Raw genomic sequence first — 16,542 nt, 5'->3', positions numbered from 1 at the left:
CGAAGATCTAAATAAAGCAGCTCCAAGGATTTGCTATTCTCGTGGGATCTCCGCTTCTCTTGGGTATAACACGACACCTGATTCTTCTTCGGGAATGCCATTTTCAGATCTAAAGGTACCCGATTGTCCTCCCACCTGAGAGCAAAGAAAAGTGTCAAAATAGTGTGCTTTTTTCTTCTTCTTTTTTTCATTTGAGATCATTGTGAAATAGTGCGATCCTTTGTGGTGATAAGCTCTCAGAAGGTTGAAATTTCTGCCTGTGGTCGTTTTTGGATCGCAAACGATGCAGCACGCGCTCGGAAGGTGGTGTAATGGAGTGATGCCTTCAGAATTGGAACACCAGGAAGGTGATATCCTCATCTTTCTTTCGTCTCATCTTAAAAATGTGCACGGCACGGTCTGGATGAGTGTTTAATGGTGTAACACTATCCGAATCGAAGTACCCAGAACGCAAAATATTTGATTTTGGTCCCTTTTTTCTGGTGCTCTAAGGATGCAATCTAGAGTTTCATCAGTGGAGGATGCCAAGGATTTATTTGTGAGGACCCAACCTAGGGTCTTCCCATTGGTAATACTGAAGATTCTTCTGCTATTCCTTGTCCTGGGTGTTGGATTCTCGGTCTTTAGTATCTACATCGCGCAGCGAGTTGGTGTGCAAGATGTCATCTTGCGAGCTCATTCTACATTCCAGCCCTCCATGGAGGAATTGAACAGTCTCGATCGCTGGATCAGGCCGCCGTCGAACCTGATACACACGATGAACGATGAGGAGCTCTTATGGCGCGCGTCGTTCGTTCCCCTGGTAAAGAAGTATCCTTTCAGGAGGATTCCTAAAGCTGCCTTCATGTTCTTAACTAGAGGGCCTTTGCCGCTCTCGCCACTCTGGGAGAAGTACTTCGAAGGGCACAAGGGGTTTTACTCTATCTATATTCATGCCCTTCCTTCTTTTGAGTCTAATTTCACCTCAAATTCGGTGTTCTACCGAAGGCAAATACCCAGTAAGGTATGTGCTGGATTACTACTTATTGGTTCTAAGCAGAGATTTTTTATATTTACATTCTGGTAGAGGAAGTCTTGTATGCATTTTGAAATTACTCTTTTCATTTTACTGTGGTATCTTTCAATAATGCACACAATGCTGTGAGCATAAACTTATAGATTTAGCCATATCTAGTTGTAATGCAGTTAGCATAAACAAACCTATGAACTAAATCATATGCATCAGATTGCGTCATGACTAAATGAATCATTTCTTTACAGGCCTTTCTGATTTTATTTTATAGTCTACTCTGATTATTGTTAAAATGTACAAACCGACTGCTTTCTGATCTTTCTAGCAGAAATTCTATAAACACTGCATTTGTGCAACTGACGTTCCTTCAATGCTTGACACTAAAGGTTTATAAAGTGGTGGCATAACTAACCTGATATATAGCATTTTTGATGTTCAGCACCAAGAAAGACTAGCAATTTACACGGAAAAAGAATAACAAAAAAATTACATTTCAAATGTGAAACTTGCATTATTTGGAAATTTGTGGTATAAACCAATTTGAGAGCAATGTGCTGCGCAGCTTAACATTGATAATCTGAGTTATAGGCACTTAGCTCGAATGCAAGATAAATGCAACCTGGCAATGTTATTGTATCAATTGTTATGACTGCTTAGCCATTCGCATCCATATTTTGTGCAAATCAAATTTTGAAATGCTTGTTTTATGCACATTTGCACTCCTTTTCATCTAGTCTAGTTGTCTTATGGGTATGTTTTCTGATCTGCAGGTATCAGAGTGGGGTCAGATGAACATGTGTGATGCTGAGAGACGTCTACTAGCAAATGCATTGCTTGATGTTTCCAATGAGCGGTTCGTTCTGCTGTCGGAGTCCTGTATTCCTGTATATCCTTTCAACATTACCTACAAATACTTGATGAGATCCAAGCACAGTTTTATTGGGGCACTTGATGATTTGGGCCGTTATGGTCGGGGTCGGTATAACCTGAGCATGGCACCTGAGGTTAACATCACACAATGGCGGAAAGGATCTCAGTGGTTTGAAGTGAACAGGAAACTTGCTCTGGCTATAATTAAGGACACCATTTATTACTCAAAATTCAAGCAGTTCTGCAGACCAGCATGTTATGTGGATGAGCATTACTTTCCCACAATGCTCACCATTGAATCACCACATCTTCTGGCAAACAGAAGTGTTACTTGGGTAGATTGGTCAAGAGGTGGTCCTCATCCAGCGACATTCGGGAGAGTTGATGTCACTGAGCCATTTTTAAGGAGAATTCTGGATGGGCGTTCGTGCACGTACAACAACCGCAACACGTCAACTTGTTTCCTCTTTGCTAGGAAGTTTGCTCCAAGTGCTTTGGAGCCTCTGATTGAATTAGCACCAAAACTGCTTGGATTTGGCTAGATGCAGTGCAAAAGTATGTGTGTGAGATTTGACATACCTAGGCTTCGGGTAATCTGTTATATGAAGATTGCCCCTCTACTAGATTTATCAGTATCAGTAACAATTTTGTTTCTTTGTATAGTGAAAGCCCAGATATAAATTCCATTACACGACTCAAATTATTCTGCTTAAGAGATCTCATCAGTTTTTTTTTTTTCATTTTTTTCCTCATTTAATGTGAATTATGATGTTTATTTAGTATAAGTAAGTTTTTGTTTCTTGTGCAAGATTGCCACTCTTTGTTTACTCTGCCTGTCCCCAGAATCCTGAATATGCTAATCCACCATGTTTGGTGACTGCGGTCAAAAGGAGATGCATGCACGACAGCAAGATAAATGAGGATGATATCATAATAATGCATGACTCCAAGTTGCCATCATGTGCCAAGTACAATCTGTCACTTACTTAATATAAGTTCCCAACTAATCAAATACAATACTTGTCAAGCTCAAGGTTAATCGTTGGTTAGAGAAGCTTTCATCTCGACAAAAGTAAATCTGGAATCTATGGATCAAGTTTGGAGTAGCGGGAAGTTTTTTTTTTTTAAATTTTAGGAGTAACGACAGTTCACTTAACATGAGCATAAATGAATTAACCAGCTGCTAAATTCTTGCTGATTGCAGACAAAAAGACAGCAAAATTTCATGTGAATCTTGAACTGTAAACTGATAATGCCCTTTTATTTATGCTATAAGGGTACATTTCGAGTATTCTACTCGTTGGATGGTTTTACAAAAAAACCTTTGCAGACTATGCGACATACAACTACTCTAGCAGCCTTCCAGATCTCTCCACTTCAAGTACAAGAGACCTGCCTGATAGTGTGTGTAAGCTCCAGCAACAACCAGCACATGGAAGAGCTGGTGACTGTGGCCAGCAATGTCGAACTTCCCAGGCATCCATCTTTCGGGGATTCGAGTGGCATATACCAACGCTCCTATGCCGTAGAGGAGTCCCATTAGAATCTCATATCCAGTCGTGTGCAGTGCCTCCGGTCGATGCCAGAAGAGGACCAGCTTATGGAGAACAGGCACAACCCCGGAAACACCCATCCCGAAGAAGAGGCTTGCTCTCATTGTGCGGAACTCGGGGTTCTGGAAAACAGGAAAGAGCGACGCAGAGATTGTGGCTATTCCGAGGATTGTAATAAAGCTGAGGTAGAGGTTGCAGAAGAAGGGATTGCACATGAAGGAGTAGTACACTGGGGGATAGAAGGAGGTGGCAATAAGGGCTACAATGCCTGCATAGTCAAGGCGAAGCATGATGTATGCCAGGCGGCGAGAATGGCAGCAGAGAAGATGGCATGTGCTGCTGGCAAGAAGGCAAAACATGGCACCACCCAAGAAGGCGAAGAATGGCCACCGCGGTATTGGCCTTGACAGAAGTGGAGCTATCAAGTTAGCCACATCTTCTTTCATACTCCACTGCAGATGGTCATATGGGAAAATTATTTTTGATGTCCAAAACAACTGACAACAAAAAAATATGATCTTAAACTGTCACGCCAAGTTGTTAAATCACATTAAAGCAAGTAATTTACATGCCATTTGCCTAAATATAACTCTGGTGCTTGCAGGAGATAAATGCCTACTGATATCAATATCTTCTAAGAATATAATATGCTCAAGAATATCAATCTGTTTATGCATTTCTTCGCAAGGATATACCCATCATTTTTATTCACATGTTAACTCAAAGAAATTAGCAACTGTTCATGCTATCTACGAGGACAAAACTTATTTCTGTCCAACTTTAGATCTTTTTCTTTACTTTGCATGCCAAAGATATTGAGACCTTCCTAAATTGTTTATGGTAAAGCTTGTAAACGCAAATGTACCATCTTAGATTAGAGAAGGTTACCGTCTGATTAGCATGGGTAAGTTTTTTCGGCAAACATATTGATAGAAGTTCTAGAATGTGCCAGTGTGATGGGAGCATATCAATAGAAGTCAATGAACTCTTCAATTCATCTTTTAGTCTTTGTAAATCAGATAGATGAGGCAGAGAAGGTAGGCAAGCCAAAAGTTCTGCCTGAATCTTCTGTAGATCAACTTTTCTCAGCGCATCTGGTAAATGCTGCAATGACTGGAGATCTACAACTGTTGGAACCTTCATCGCAGTGTATATGGTCAGAGCAAGGAAAAGAAAGAATCCAATCAAGTGCCTGATGCATCAACCAAAAGGAGTTAGTACCAAGAACAAGGACATGATGAATATAACATCACATTCTTAAAGTGCATAATATTACAATGGAGCAAATGGTTAAGCATCCAATCCTTTACACAAGAAGAATGGATAGGCATGTTACATGCAACAAGAAGATGAGAGACATGGGTTGGCTATATTCAACATAAACTTAATGATGCCCCCTCCAACAAAGAACCCATGTATGTACCCAAGTATTCTTTCAGTATTCCTCCACCTGAATTGAGTCACCTCTCCTTAGTGCTCCATTGCATGGCCTCCATTGGACATGCCAAGTTAATCTTTCAATCTTCTGAGATTTAGAAACCAACAATGCTTGGGAAGATTTCCCAATTCTATGGTCGTCAGCATTATATATCAGATCACACCAACAATAGTATGTGTCAATATCTTTCCCCTCCCCTGTTTCATCACAATTCAACAAATCTTTTGAATCAAAATGAACAGGAAGCCAAGCAAATAGAACACGCATGCAAAAAATACAGAGAAACTAATCGAACCCAATAAAGAAACACAACCAGATGACAAACCAACAAAAAAACACTCCCCTAAAGATCCAATCGTTTTTTGCAAGTCAGCAGCCAGCCAATAATTAATAAGAAAAAAAATTCTACATAGCAATCGAATTTGGTCAAATGGGCAACCGAGATTCGTACGTCCAAACATTGAGGGTCTCGTTATGGATGGTGAAAATGCTGAGAAGGATCTGCTTCAGCGGCCATTCGGATCGATAGTAACCCAATATATACTCGTTATCCTTGAGATATCCTGGCAAAGAATGGTACTCCACCAACTGGTACCTGACCCTCTTCCACAGACTCCTCCCCTTCTCTTCCTTCCTTTCCCCCTCGTAGAACCCATTGGTCAACGACTGTCCATCCTCCATCGAACTCGAAGAGGAAGAAGGAGAAGAGGACCCAGCAAGCTTAGATGATCGGAAAGGGAAATGGACAGGAGAAAGGCGAGGGTGTTCTCCTTCTAAAATTTGAGAGAGCATAGAAAGAGGAGAACGTCGAGAAAGAGCTATGGAAAATATCGAAGAGAGGAAGAAATGGAAGTTTCCTTCTTTTCTTTTTCTTGCTTGCTTTTGTTATTGTCTGGATGTGGGATTTACTACCGAATCGGATATTAGTCGATGTCGGATTCTCGGGGCCTGGGGCCAAGGAGAGAGAGTTGATTTTGGATTTGGACTTAGATTTATTTCTAAATTTGACCTTTTACTCCATTTCATTCTCATTTTAAAATTTGGTGCATGGGAACGAGAAGTTTAATCTTGCCAAGGATGCATCGCAGACACGTCGTCTTTGAAAGTTCAAACACGGCACGTCAAATTCACTCATCTATCGATGGTTGTATATCTTAGACAATCTAAATTTCATGAACTATTCCTTAGTTTTATTATAGATTTTTTCGACTCTCTCTCTATGATTTAATAATATTTCCTCCCTGCATAGATGCTAAAATGGTGATTGTGTCACCAACATTTTCTTTTTGTCTTCATTTTATCTAAATAAAAGAAAATGGTTTTAAGAACATTTAAAATTTTATCACTTACATATTATTTTTTTAAAATAAAAAATAAAACGAATAATTAATAGAAAAAATAATTTAAATGTCATATTTTATATTATAAAATAAAAATATTATTATATTTTTAATAACTTAAGCTTTAGAGTGGCTGATGAATTAATACAATATCAAAGCTGAAGTTTAAATATTATTAGGACAGTTTTCTATCGGCTTATATTTTTAGACTAGTTGATAAGTTAACACATAAAAAATATAGATCTATGTAAAAATAAGCACTAGTATGAATGTGTAACGCTTTCGCCCGGCACGGGCACATGTATGCCTACGCGCCCCACACAGCACGCGCGGCGCACGCGACAAGACGAGCGGGGCCCGTCACGCATAGATACTCTCCTGTGCACATACAATCATGACATCATCAAATACTACCTGCTAACATATCCATGCTCACATAATCCAACACTAAATAAAATATACTATCAACTAAATAAACATGTTAACATGTGAATATTTAAGTCCACAATAATATACACTAGACCACTAATTAATCTGGTAGGACCCACAAAGGCCATAACAAACCATCAATGTACAACTAAACAACTGATACAAGAGCATACTATAGTCTATAGTCCGACGAGCCTGAGCTCGGGCAAGAGAGAGAGAGAGAAAGAGAGAGAGAGAGAGAGGAAGAGCTTCTCACCGGCGGCGACGGCAGGCTGACGTCGGCAACGAGGAGAGGAAGGAGTGCAAGAGAGAGAGTAGAGTGAGAGAGAGATAGAGAGAGAGGAAAGGCGGTGGGGGGGGTCTTGGCGGTGGCTGCGACGGTGCTGGGGCCCGCCGCAACCAGCTGGCCGCAGTCGGTTGGCTACGACGACGCGAGGGGGTGCGTGGCATGCCCCCCATACTAATGTGGCCGGCCTCGTGCCCATGCAAAGAAATTTTTTTTTTTTTAAAGTTGGGTTGTTACAGAATGTATGTGTAATTTTGACTCTGTTATTTTGAATTCATTGGAATATAAATTAGATGAGCCCAGCTAGGGCTCAGAATGTGATTAGGCTAAATCCACCAAATAAGCATTTGATCACATTCCACATGTAGCAAAGAACAAATGGGCTATCTATTAGAGTTAGAGACTTTGAGCCCATATATTTTAGGCTTGTGAAATTAAAATTTCATAAACTTAAAGAGAACAGAGACCCAAAATTCACAGATGAGTCCAATAATCCCCAAAGAATTTTTCATCAAAATGGAATAGAGATCATGATGACCTGATCCGACCCACCCCGAAAAAAGAAAAAGAAAAAAAAACAAACCCGTAATCCGGCTATAGATTTTCTTTTTCTTTTTCTAAGAAAAAGAAGTCCGTAGAAAGGTTCATTCAAATAGCAGGATTACACAAAGGTCCACATTGAAACTAGTCCAAAGCTTACAAGACTAAATTTTAAGCGAATATTGAGCTAGATCATGAGCTATTAACCCGGCTGTAGTTAACAAGCAAGTATGCAGCCAGTGTAATTTCCATTTGCTCAAAAGACCTAAATAAGTGCTTTATAATTTGAGATTTTCCCAAGAGAAGTCTTGCTTTTTAAGGAGTTGATTAAGCTGGCTCGAGTCTGTTCCACCACCAGCTTAGCAAAATGAGATTCGATTCACTTGACACAAAATGAACCCAAAAAGAAAAAGAAAAAGAAAGAAAGAAAGAAAGAAAAGGTAAGCATGGCATCCTTGTAGTGCTAGTTGACACATGAGGAGGAATTAGTTGCCATGCCCATAAGCAGCTTCATGCTTGTTGAGCTATTTGAGTCAACTTTAGCCATGATTCAAGCATAAGGAATTGTATTCCTTGGATCCATGGCTTGGTTCTCCTACCACCCATCCATTGTTGGATACTGCCATTGAGATCAGCATAAGAATCCAAGTTGCTTTCAGGGATGGAACCAAAGGCCTACTCATATTCCTTTCTTGTCTCTATATTGGCAATTAAAGATGCATGGTGATGACATCTGCACAAGTAATGTTCTCTGAGTAGGTTTGCACATTGCTGATACTTTTTTCTTTTCTTTTCTTTTCTTTTCTTTTTTTTTTTTGTTGCAAGGTTGGTGTTGTGTTCAGTAAATATTCTCCAGAATTTTATTCCCAGGAATCATCTTATTCAGCACTATTAAAGTATAAATTTCAGTGCTGCTGCTAGTACAATGAATCCATTATCCAGATTATAGAGATTGACTTTAGTTTACTTAGTCTACTTGGATTCCAAAACTGCACATATTGAATAGTTGTTATTCTCACAATTCTTCGGAGAAAGATAAGGATATCACATTACTGTATTAATGCTAAGCCTACAATTCAAGTATTTATGAAACAGAGCACCACTTAATTACTACTAATCAACTGTAAACTTCAACTCATCCACCCTTTTTGAGATTTCCTAAAATTTAATTAGCCAGCAATCCAATAAGGCGGCGACACATCGGCATTGTTGAGCTTTGTTCTTCTCTATCATATTGCAAGTAAAAGATACAAAATGGCATATGGATAAAGGAAGAAGGTAGTGAACTAATGATATCAGGAATCACATGACAGAGAATTAATTGTATCTTACTTTCCCTTGTTTAGGGATTAAGGCAACATCATGGAGACAAAGTTACACCTCAACTTGCATGCCATCAACTTTACTGCACTCTTCCCTGCATCACAATCCATCAATTACTACTACTCATGCTGTTAAAAGACTAAGAGTCATAGAAAATATCTCCCTTAACAGCAGCCTATGATTAGCATATAGTAGCAAACTTAATTAATTAATCCATAGGCTACTAATCAGCAAGTGACAACATCCAATTACATATCCCAGTCATCAACCACATTAGGCCTGCTGTTGCTCAATCATCCATTATATTAACACAAGTAACCGGCATGGTATGCATGCTGTCGACCATGCATGAACCATGCACTGAGACATCTTTGGAGATGGGGGCCATGGCGATTCGCTATCGCACTGCACTCCGACGTAGAATCTATAGATCTAGTCCTAGCCAATGTGGAATCCAATTTGTCCACTGGATCTTCTTATTGGATTGAATGCATGAATTCCCTGTCGATGACTTCAGGAAGACGACGTAATTTCCGACATGGTGCATCTTGGGATGAGCTCATGACTAACGTATAGTTAGTAGATATTCCACTCTCTAGCTAGAGGTGTAGTTAGTGGTTGAGTTTTTTTTTCTTCTTTTATAACTAACTTATATGGAATCCAACTACCTGATGAGATTCTCTCCATTGGGTTATATTCTCTCGCTCAATCCACTTTGAATCGCATGATACTTGGGAGTTGCATCCTCTCAATGTAGGGATTCTTCTAGTTGAGGAGGGATTCAGCCATCCATGTATTCCAGAACATAAGAAGGAATCTGGCTTCCTCTAGAATAAGGCATTTTGAGGACCTGGATTAATGGCTGGACTGCTAAAGTAGTGAAAAAGTTGGCAAATATTTGAGGAGTCTCTCTTCTGCCTGAAAATAAGATAATAATAATAATAATAATGAGATTGAGTTCTACACGTAGTCTTTGTTGAGATTCTCTAACAACTTATATATCATGCCTATCTGTTATTTTAAAAATTATATAAATAAAACTACTTATTAGGCCTAAAAGTATGTTTCAAGTCTATAAGCGAGGAGAGTAGTAAGAGTATAAAGAACTATATATCATCACTCGCTAGCTAACAGCTTAAGCTTTAGAATAATTGGCAATTAATTTCCTCACTCTTTGTCTCTCTAGCAATTTATATATTCCAACAGAATGTACCAAATTGATTGGTTCACTTGGTTGACATTTGTTAGAGGCATATACAACTAACAATTAGTTGGACAAAGATGAATAAACTTTCGGCAGGCAAAGGTGTGTATATATGCCATGCCCTAGTTGCTAACTGCGTCATGGAATCCCAACTTAGTAGTAGTGTGGGGGTGTTTAATTAAATCCTGTTGTGGTTTCTCCTGCAATCCCCATCCCAAGTTTCCTTTACAAGATATGGTAATTGCCACCAAATCTAATATATAAGTATAGATATCCAAGTTGCTTGTGAGGAAGTTGTGCAGAAAGAATCAAGAGTAGTAGTGAATATATTTGATTCTAGTTTACTAACTATGATGTTTACAACGAGAATATTAGATGTGCATGAATTGAAATATAAGAAGATTCACACTAAAATGGACGTCAGAAAGGAATGGTAGTTAGATGCAACTCTAAAAATAGCATTCCACTGCACTGAGGTTTTCTTTTTCGAATCAGAATCTAGTTGAAACAACAACCCTAATAATATTTTTTTTTAAATTATATATTGGATTTGATTTAGAATCCAACTTATACCTAACTCAATATCAATCTCGTAGCTTAAATGCTATTAGATTCTGTGTAATGCATTAAAAATTAAGATAAATAAGACCACTTATTAAAAGAAATTCGAAGCCGATATAATAAAATTAGAACCGAAATTAACTGTTTTATTTTTTTTAACTAAGTTAAAACCAAAGCTGAAATTGAAACTTCTAACCATTCTTAAGACTAACTATTAGAAGAAAAGAAAACAACTTCTGAACTTACTCTCATATATATATATATATAGGTTGGTGGCAGTCGAGATCTAATCTTAAAAATGATCAACGTTATTTGCAAAGTATTCAACCATGTATTATATATATACTGGTCTTGAGTAGGAATAAGATGGCACACTGCAGTAGATATCAGTACCTATCAAATAATGTATAACAATGGATCGAGAAAATAGAATTGCTAAGAAATAGAGTATGATATGAAACATTGAGGTTTCTATCTTAGAAGTATGACCACCACAAAGCTACCATATTTGACTTATGACTAGGAAAAATAATAGTGTGACATTTGAAGCTGCTTAGAAATTTGGGAGTAATGGAAGGTCGAGGCTATATTGTGTAGAAATTAAAAAAAAACGTGGTTGATGATTTCAATTTCTGAGAGTTTTAATTGTAAATTATTTCGTTAAAATCAAGTAAATTTTATTTTTAATTGTATGACCAATTTTAAATGCCATTAAGTCAATTTTCGCGTTCACATCTATACCCTCATATGAACTTCTTTTAGAAATATATTTTTTCTTTCTCTCCTTATTGAGAAATAAAAAAAATAAAAAAATAAAAAAGATAAATTTACATATAACACGGTACGTTTTAATAAAATTATAGTTTTCTCAACCCTATATTTTTACTATTTATAAATCGATCTTATAATTTAGTAAATATGTACAGAAAATATCTTGTGTTAGATTTAAACTAGTAACGTAAGAAAATTATGCTAAGTTGAGATATTTTATTTTAAAAATAATTAAAATGTTATTATGTCTAAAATGACCAAAACACTTTAAATATGACTTTGTTGAAGATATTTTTATAATATTATTAGCATAGCTAATTTAATTCAGATATTTTGTTAAGTTTAATTAACAGATCTAACAGCAGTGTATACTTTATATATATTCGCTGAATTACAGGGCTCGATGTGAAAATAATAATAATATAGGGTGCAAATTATAATTTTGTTATTCGGTACAAAAAAGTAAAGATTTAAACTTTTAAATCAAAACAATTTTAAGGACCAAATTTCATTGCCCGTGGGACTACGCTAACCAAGGATAGCTACACTAGAGATTCGAATCTTATGACTTGGACCATAGAATATTCAAAGTAAAGACTAGCCCAAGCTCGCGCTACGCTCTAATTAAAATTTGGTTATAAGATAGGGACTAAGATGAAATTTACTCTCTCTCTCTCTTTTTTTATATCGATTTCGCTTTTTTCGCCTTTCATGCGATATCTCACGAGAAATTGAGCTATAAATAACTTCATCCCCTCCGTTCCAAAGCACCATCAGCAGAGCTCTCCTCCTCCTCCTCCGAGTTCGGAACCCGAACCTAACAAATGGCGTTCCGCAAAACCCTAGCTCAAAGCTTCGCCAAGGTCACCTCCTCTTACTATCAAAGTCCAACCCTGGCCCCTTCGCAGCCCTCTCTCCTCCGCCGCCTCCTCCACGTCCAGCGCCGCCCCATCTTCCACTCGGCGGCGGCCGTCCCCGTCCCGGCCGACCGGTTTCCGGGGATCCCGGTCGGCGACCAGATAATGGATCGGATCCTGGGGCTGAGTCGTGACCGGATCCGCCTCGAGGGGCTCGCGCCGCCTCAACCCCTGGTCACGGCAGAGGAGGCGAGGAAGGCGGTGAGGGCGGCGCAGATGGAGGCGGCGAGGGGGAGGCTGAGGAGGTTGGCGAGGAGCTGCGTCGCCTACGCAGAGTTCGCGGCGGTCTGCGGCGAGGTTGCCGCGGGGGATGAGGAGGAAGGGGGCCGGCTCGCACGTGCGATGGACGAGGCTGGGGCCGTCATCGTCTTGGGGAATGTCGTTTTCCTCAGACCCGAGCTGGTGATTACTTTTCTCTCATCCGATTCGTTCCCTCGAATAATTTCATTCCAAATCCCGGTTTTAGGGAGGATAAACTTATCGGATCTTTAAAAGTCGCGCATAAGATCACTTTCCCGTCGGGGGGGGACCACGTCAGACGCATCGAAACGACCGGCGGCGAAGTAAAAGCGCGAGAAGCTAAACTAATTGAATAATTGATACTATCTGCAGGAGTAAAAATATGTCCGTAATAAGTTAAAGCATCTTCTCATAAGTTAGCAACCAACTAATCGAAAGCAAACACTAACTACGTGATATATAACCAATCTTGGAACAAAAGATGGGCCAGCTAACACTTGTTACAAGTTTTAATTAAGACGGCAATTCTTTGCATGATGCTGACATAGACAAAATTTGTAGGTAGCCAAAGCAATCGAAGGCATGATCCCTCTCTCAATGTCGCCCCCGTCCGACCCACGCCGAAGCGAGCTAAAGGCGATGGAAGAGCAGAAGGCGGCCATCGACGCTCAGGCCGAGGCCCACGTCAAGCGAGAGCTATGGACCGGGCTTGGGCTCCTCCTCGTCCAGACCCTGGGCTTCATGCGTCTCACCTTCTGGGAGCTCTCCTGGGACGTCATGGAGCCCGTCTGCTTCTACGTCACCTCCTTCTACTTCATGGCGGGCTACGCCTTCTTCCTCCGCACCTCGCGGGACCCCTCCTTCGAGGGCTTCTTCGAGAGCCGCTTCGCCGCCAAGCAGAGCCGGCTCATGACGGCGCACAGGTTCGATCTCGAGCGCTACAACCAGCTCAGGCGTGGGGATTGTACTAATTACCGGCCTTTGATCGACTCTTCTTCTTCTTCTCCTTGCCATCGCCGGAGTACCTTCATAGGCCCCGCACACTGACTTAGCTAGCCACATATTTTGTCCAAAATTAAATGGAGAAAAGAAAATTGTTTCTATAAACTAATTAATGTATAGTGACGTCGCATGTATATAAAATATTGGGAGATTATATCTCAGCTCGAATTAATACATAGTATATGAGAACTAATAGTCGGGCTAATAATAATGAGACGGACAGGGTCGTGGGCTCATATACATATATCTGTCCATCACCTGGCGAACCCTTAACGATTACATTCGTGCTTACTAGTAATCTAAAGTTTGTCAAGCAGATTCATTGCATCACCAATATAATTAGGCGTACTACATGCTGCCATATAATTGCTAATGAATGTGACCAGTTTCTGTTGGCCACCTCAATAATTTATAATTGCTAATGAATGTGACAGTCTGGGTGGTGTAGTCGGTTATCACGCTAGTCTCACACACTAGAGGTCCCCGGTTCGAACCCGGGCTCAGACATACAATGATAAGAATTTTGTTTTCCCACCTTTTTCTTCTTCCCCGCAAATGTTTTGCTGCAGCCCCTGCCTTGACTAATTAACCCTTGCTTTGGTCAGCTAATCCCTTCTTCCTAGACACACACACACACACACACACACACACACACACACACACACACACACACACACATATATATATATATATATATATCCAGACAAAAAGGAACTGTAATTCTGTAAACCAAGCACCACCCTGAGAGCAAGTAAATCCAGGTCTATTTATTTTTTGTTAGGTCATCTACCACACAATTTTCACTTTATTAAGAACAATATATATATATATATATATATGGATGTTAGGAAGATCTGGCCCAAATTAGGGCTACATTACTTTCTGTTGGATGATAGTAAGCTTTCAGAAGTCTTTTAAGCCGGCATCTTAAACCATATTCCAGATTCACACGACTTTGTAAAACTTAATACTTTTAATTAAGCTGGTAACCTAACAATCTAGCCTACTTAAAAACTAGCATAAGAAACCTAAAGGGAAAGGAAAAGGAAATATACTTTACTGACTCCCGTTAGATTTGTTCAACGGCATGACCTGGAAACCCAACTAACCTTGCATTAATTGGGCAACGAAAACTTCCAGGTGGAGGCGAGAGCAATCCCATCTACTCCAATGGGGGGAATTGAGTGAGAACGCGTAATCCACCCAGGATGCAGGAACTTCTTGCAGTTGGATCCCTTGGCATCCTGTTATTGGTTGCGCGATTTTTAAAGTATCCCGGATGCAGGAAACCACTGCGGTTTTAAGGCTGCAGAAGAGCTCCCTAATACTTGCTTTTCCTTGGAAGGTTGGTTTAGAAGCAAGTACCAAACCCTTCCTACCATGCCAAGGAGAGCACTCCTCCTCTCCTACTCAATCAAACAAAGCCGTTTCATAATTTCCAACTTCTTTTTTTAAAAAAAATATTAATTTGTTTTTCTATTAGTTTGTTTGGATTTTAACCCTTGTTGAATTGCTCCTTATGTTGCTCATATCTACAAATAAGCCAGCTTTAGGATTAATGTAGTGAGTGATATGGTTGGGGTACTATATCATAAGTTATCCTGGACTTATTTCACTGAGATTAATATAAGTAAACCTATCTATTCTATTTTTTTTTATTCATTATAATTTTTACTCTTAGTTCAAAAGATGTATTTTAGATCATCACCAATTCAATCTCAAACCAAACCACCTTCCTTTAAAAATTACCATTTATTATGATGAAGTGGGGGAGTAAATATTAGGTGCGCATGTCACGGGGAATGAATAATCTTATGAAGATATTTGATTGAATTAAATATGTTAAATGACTCTTATCCAGACTAAACCTTATGAATGAATGTAGGCCATCCATGAAATAAAAATTAAAATTAAAATTAAATTAAATTAAATTAAATTAAAACTAAGTCAACTACCAAGAGGAACGAAAGAAAGCGACTCATTGTTATCAATTAATCTGTTTCAAATCGTACCATTTGGTGATGATACTTTATTATGTTCTAGTTTATTTTATTATCGAAATAAATGTTAAGATGAGTGGAAAGATTCGTATTCATCAATAGTAATCTAATCTGGCAATGCTACATGCTAACTCTTTGTAATATTAAAACTGGCAAATGCTTCACTAACCATCCAGAATAATTAATGTACATCGAGCCCGATGATCAATAGGATTAAGTACGAGATTATGGTTTTCTGAGTGTTTGTTTAGCTGGCTACCATCTTTTAACTTATTTTTAGAGTCATCGGTTTAACTGGAATATTATTAAGTTCCAATTTATCTCTTAAAAAAGCTGATAAATAAAAGTTATTATAAACTTACTTATATGTGATAAGATGATTTTGAGGCATTAAAAATAAAAAGGTCCGAACTTGAATGATAATACAAGAAGGAAGGATCAGGTGGAGATAGAGTTTTTTTTGTGTGTCCATTTCTGCTTATTGATGTTTCCCTTCTCCAGATTATAGGTGGGTTATGATTGGAGATAATTAATGCTTGCATTGGTGGTTATCAATATAGCTTCCTTTTGTGTCTGGCTCTATAGACTATAGTGGTAGAGATAGAACTGCAGGGTCTTTTGCACCTGCGACACCATTTGGACTATGCTGTGCCTTCTAGTATCTCTCCTATGTTCTTTGTGCTCGTTTCATATATATATATATATATATATTCTGAGCTGTAAATAATTACCATGTCGTGGGGCTTGTTCATACGTCGTTACCTGATCTCCGCTCCCAGTTTGTGTATTAAACTTGTATTTATTTTATGAACAAATTTACTTAGTCACTGTTTTTTTCAATGTACATTTAAATTTTTTTTTAATATCTATGTACGTCCTCTGAACTAAAAACTAAGAACAATAAAAAAAATAAAAGTAACTAATTTAAATTTAGTTGAGGTGTACGTGATAAAAAAATAGATTTTTATAAATTGCACACTATATTTTATCTATTTTGTAATTCACACTCTGCCTTGTTTTTATAACTCGAACTCTCCACTTCTCTTATAATTTTCA

The 16,542-nt window shown here is 38.7% G+C and overlaps 3 protein-coding genes and 1 non-coding gene across 9 annotated transcripts; 3 read left to right on the top strand and 1 right to left on the bottom strand.

Moving 5' to 3' along the window:
* LOC140785467 (glycosyltransferase BC10-like) lies at positions 1–2,595 on the top strand. Of its 3 annotated transcripts, none has more exons than XM_073133293.1 (4): positions 1–115; positions 241–347; positions 493–1,003; positions 1,783–2,595. In XM_073133293.1, exons 3-4 carry the CDS (start codon positions 494–496, stop codon positions 2,422–2,424), a joined length of 1,152 nt encoding a protein of 383 aa, XP_072989394.1. In that variant the 5' UTR covers positions 1–115; positions 241–347; position 493; the 3' UTR covers positions 2,425–2,595. The 3 variants fall into 3 exon arrangements, with proteins under 3 accessions (XP_072989394.1, XP_072989393.1, XP_072989392.1); XM_073133292.1 differs by having other exon boundaries at positions 234–347; XM_073133291.1 differs by having other exon boundaries at positions 212–347.
* A 521-nt stretch (positions 2,596–3,116) lies between these two features.
* Positions 3,117–5,767, bottom strand: LOC140786798 (heptahelical transmembrane protein ADIPOR3-like). Of its 4 annotated transcripts, XM_073135458.1 has the most exons (4): positions 5,325–5,453; positions 4,772–5,070; positions 4,324–4,627; positions 3,117–3,887 (listed from the first exon to the last, which is right to left on the bottom strand). In XM_073135458.1, exons 2-4 carry the CDS (start codon positions 4,813–4,815, stop codon positions 3,234–3,236), a joined length of 1,002 nt encoding a protein of 333 aa, XP_072991559.1. In that variant the 5' UTR covers positions 4,816–5,070; positions 5,325–5,453; the 3' UTR covers positions 3,117–3,233. The 4 variants fall into 4 exon arrangements, with proteins under 4 accessions (XP_072991559.1, XP_072991556.1, XP_072991557.1 ...); XM_073135455.1 differs by lacking the exon at positions 4,772–5,070 and having other exon boundaries at positions 5,325–5,767; XM_073135456.1 differs by having other exon boundaries at positions 4,772–5,462.
* A 6,329-nt stretch (positions 5,768–12,096) lies between these two features.
* LOC140786858 (calcium uniporter protein 2, mitochondrial-like) lies at positions 12,097–13,647 on the top strand. The gene is made up of 2 exons (XM_073135553.1): positions 12,097–12,646; positions 13,046–13,647. Exons 1-2 carry the CDS (start codon positions 12,152–12,154, stop codon positions 13,529–13,531), a joined length of 981 nt encoding a protein of 326 aa, XP_072991654.1. The 5' UTR covers positions 12,097–12,151; the 3' UTR covers positions 13,532–13,647.
* Positions 13,648–13,919: 272 nt separating this feature from the next.
* Positions 13,920–13,993, top strand: TRNAV-CAC (transfer RNA valine (anticodon CAC)). Its single transcript has one exon. It is a non-coding gene; the product is annotated as a tRNA-Val (tRNA).
* The last annotated feature ends 2,549 nt before the right edge of the window (positions 13,994–16,542 follow it).

Source organism: Typha latifolia, chromosome 4, assembly GCF_019914945.1.
Source record: "Typha latifolia isolate L0001 chromosome 4, TyphaL0001v2, whole genome shotgun sequence".
Taxonomy (NCBI): Eukaryota; Viridiplantae; Streptophyta; class Magnoliopsida; order Poales; family Typhaceae; genus Typha; species Typha latifolia.
Note: the sequence above shows the minus strand (reverse complement) of the source record. Positions and strands in the feature narration are given on the sequence as shown.

Excerpts from the sequence above, each read along its gene's own strand:
- LOC140786858 (XM_073135553.1), top strand. The coding sequence starts at position 12,152 with ATGGCGTTCCGCAAAACCCTAGCTCAAAGCTTCGCCAAGGTCACCTCC. Across the intron at positions 12,647-13,045 it reads TTTTCCTCAGACCCGAGCTG|GTAGCCAAAGCAATCGAAGG; the intron begins GTGATTACTTTT and ends CAAAATTTGTAG.
- LOC140786798 (XM_073135455.1), bottom strand. The coding sequence starts at position 5,665 with ATGCTCTCTCAAATTTTAGAAGGAGAACACCCTCGCCTTTCTCCTGTC. Across the intron at positions 4,628-5,324 it reads GAGACCCTCAATGTTTGGAC|GCACTTGATTGGATTCTTTC; the intron begins GTACGAATCTCG and ends TTGATGCATCAG. Across the intron at positions 3,888-4,323 it reads TTACCCATGCTAATCAGACG|TGGAGTATGAAAGAAGATGT; the intron begins GTAACCTTCTCT and ends GACCATCTGCAG.
- LOC140785467 (XM_073133293.1), top strand. The coding sequence starts at position 494 with ATGCAATCTAGAGTTTCATCAGTGGAGGATGCCAAGGATTTATTTGTG. Across the intron at positions 1,004-1,782 it reads GAAGGCAAATACCCAGTAAG|GTATCAGAGTGGGGTCAGAT; the intron begins GTATGTGCTGGA and ends TCTGATCTGCAG.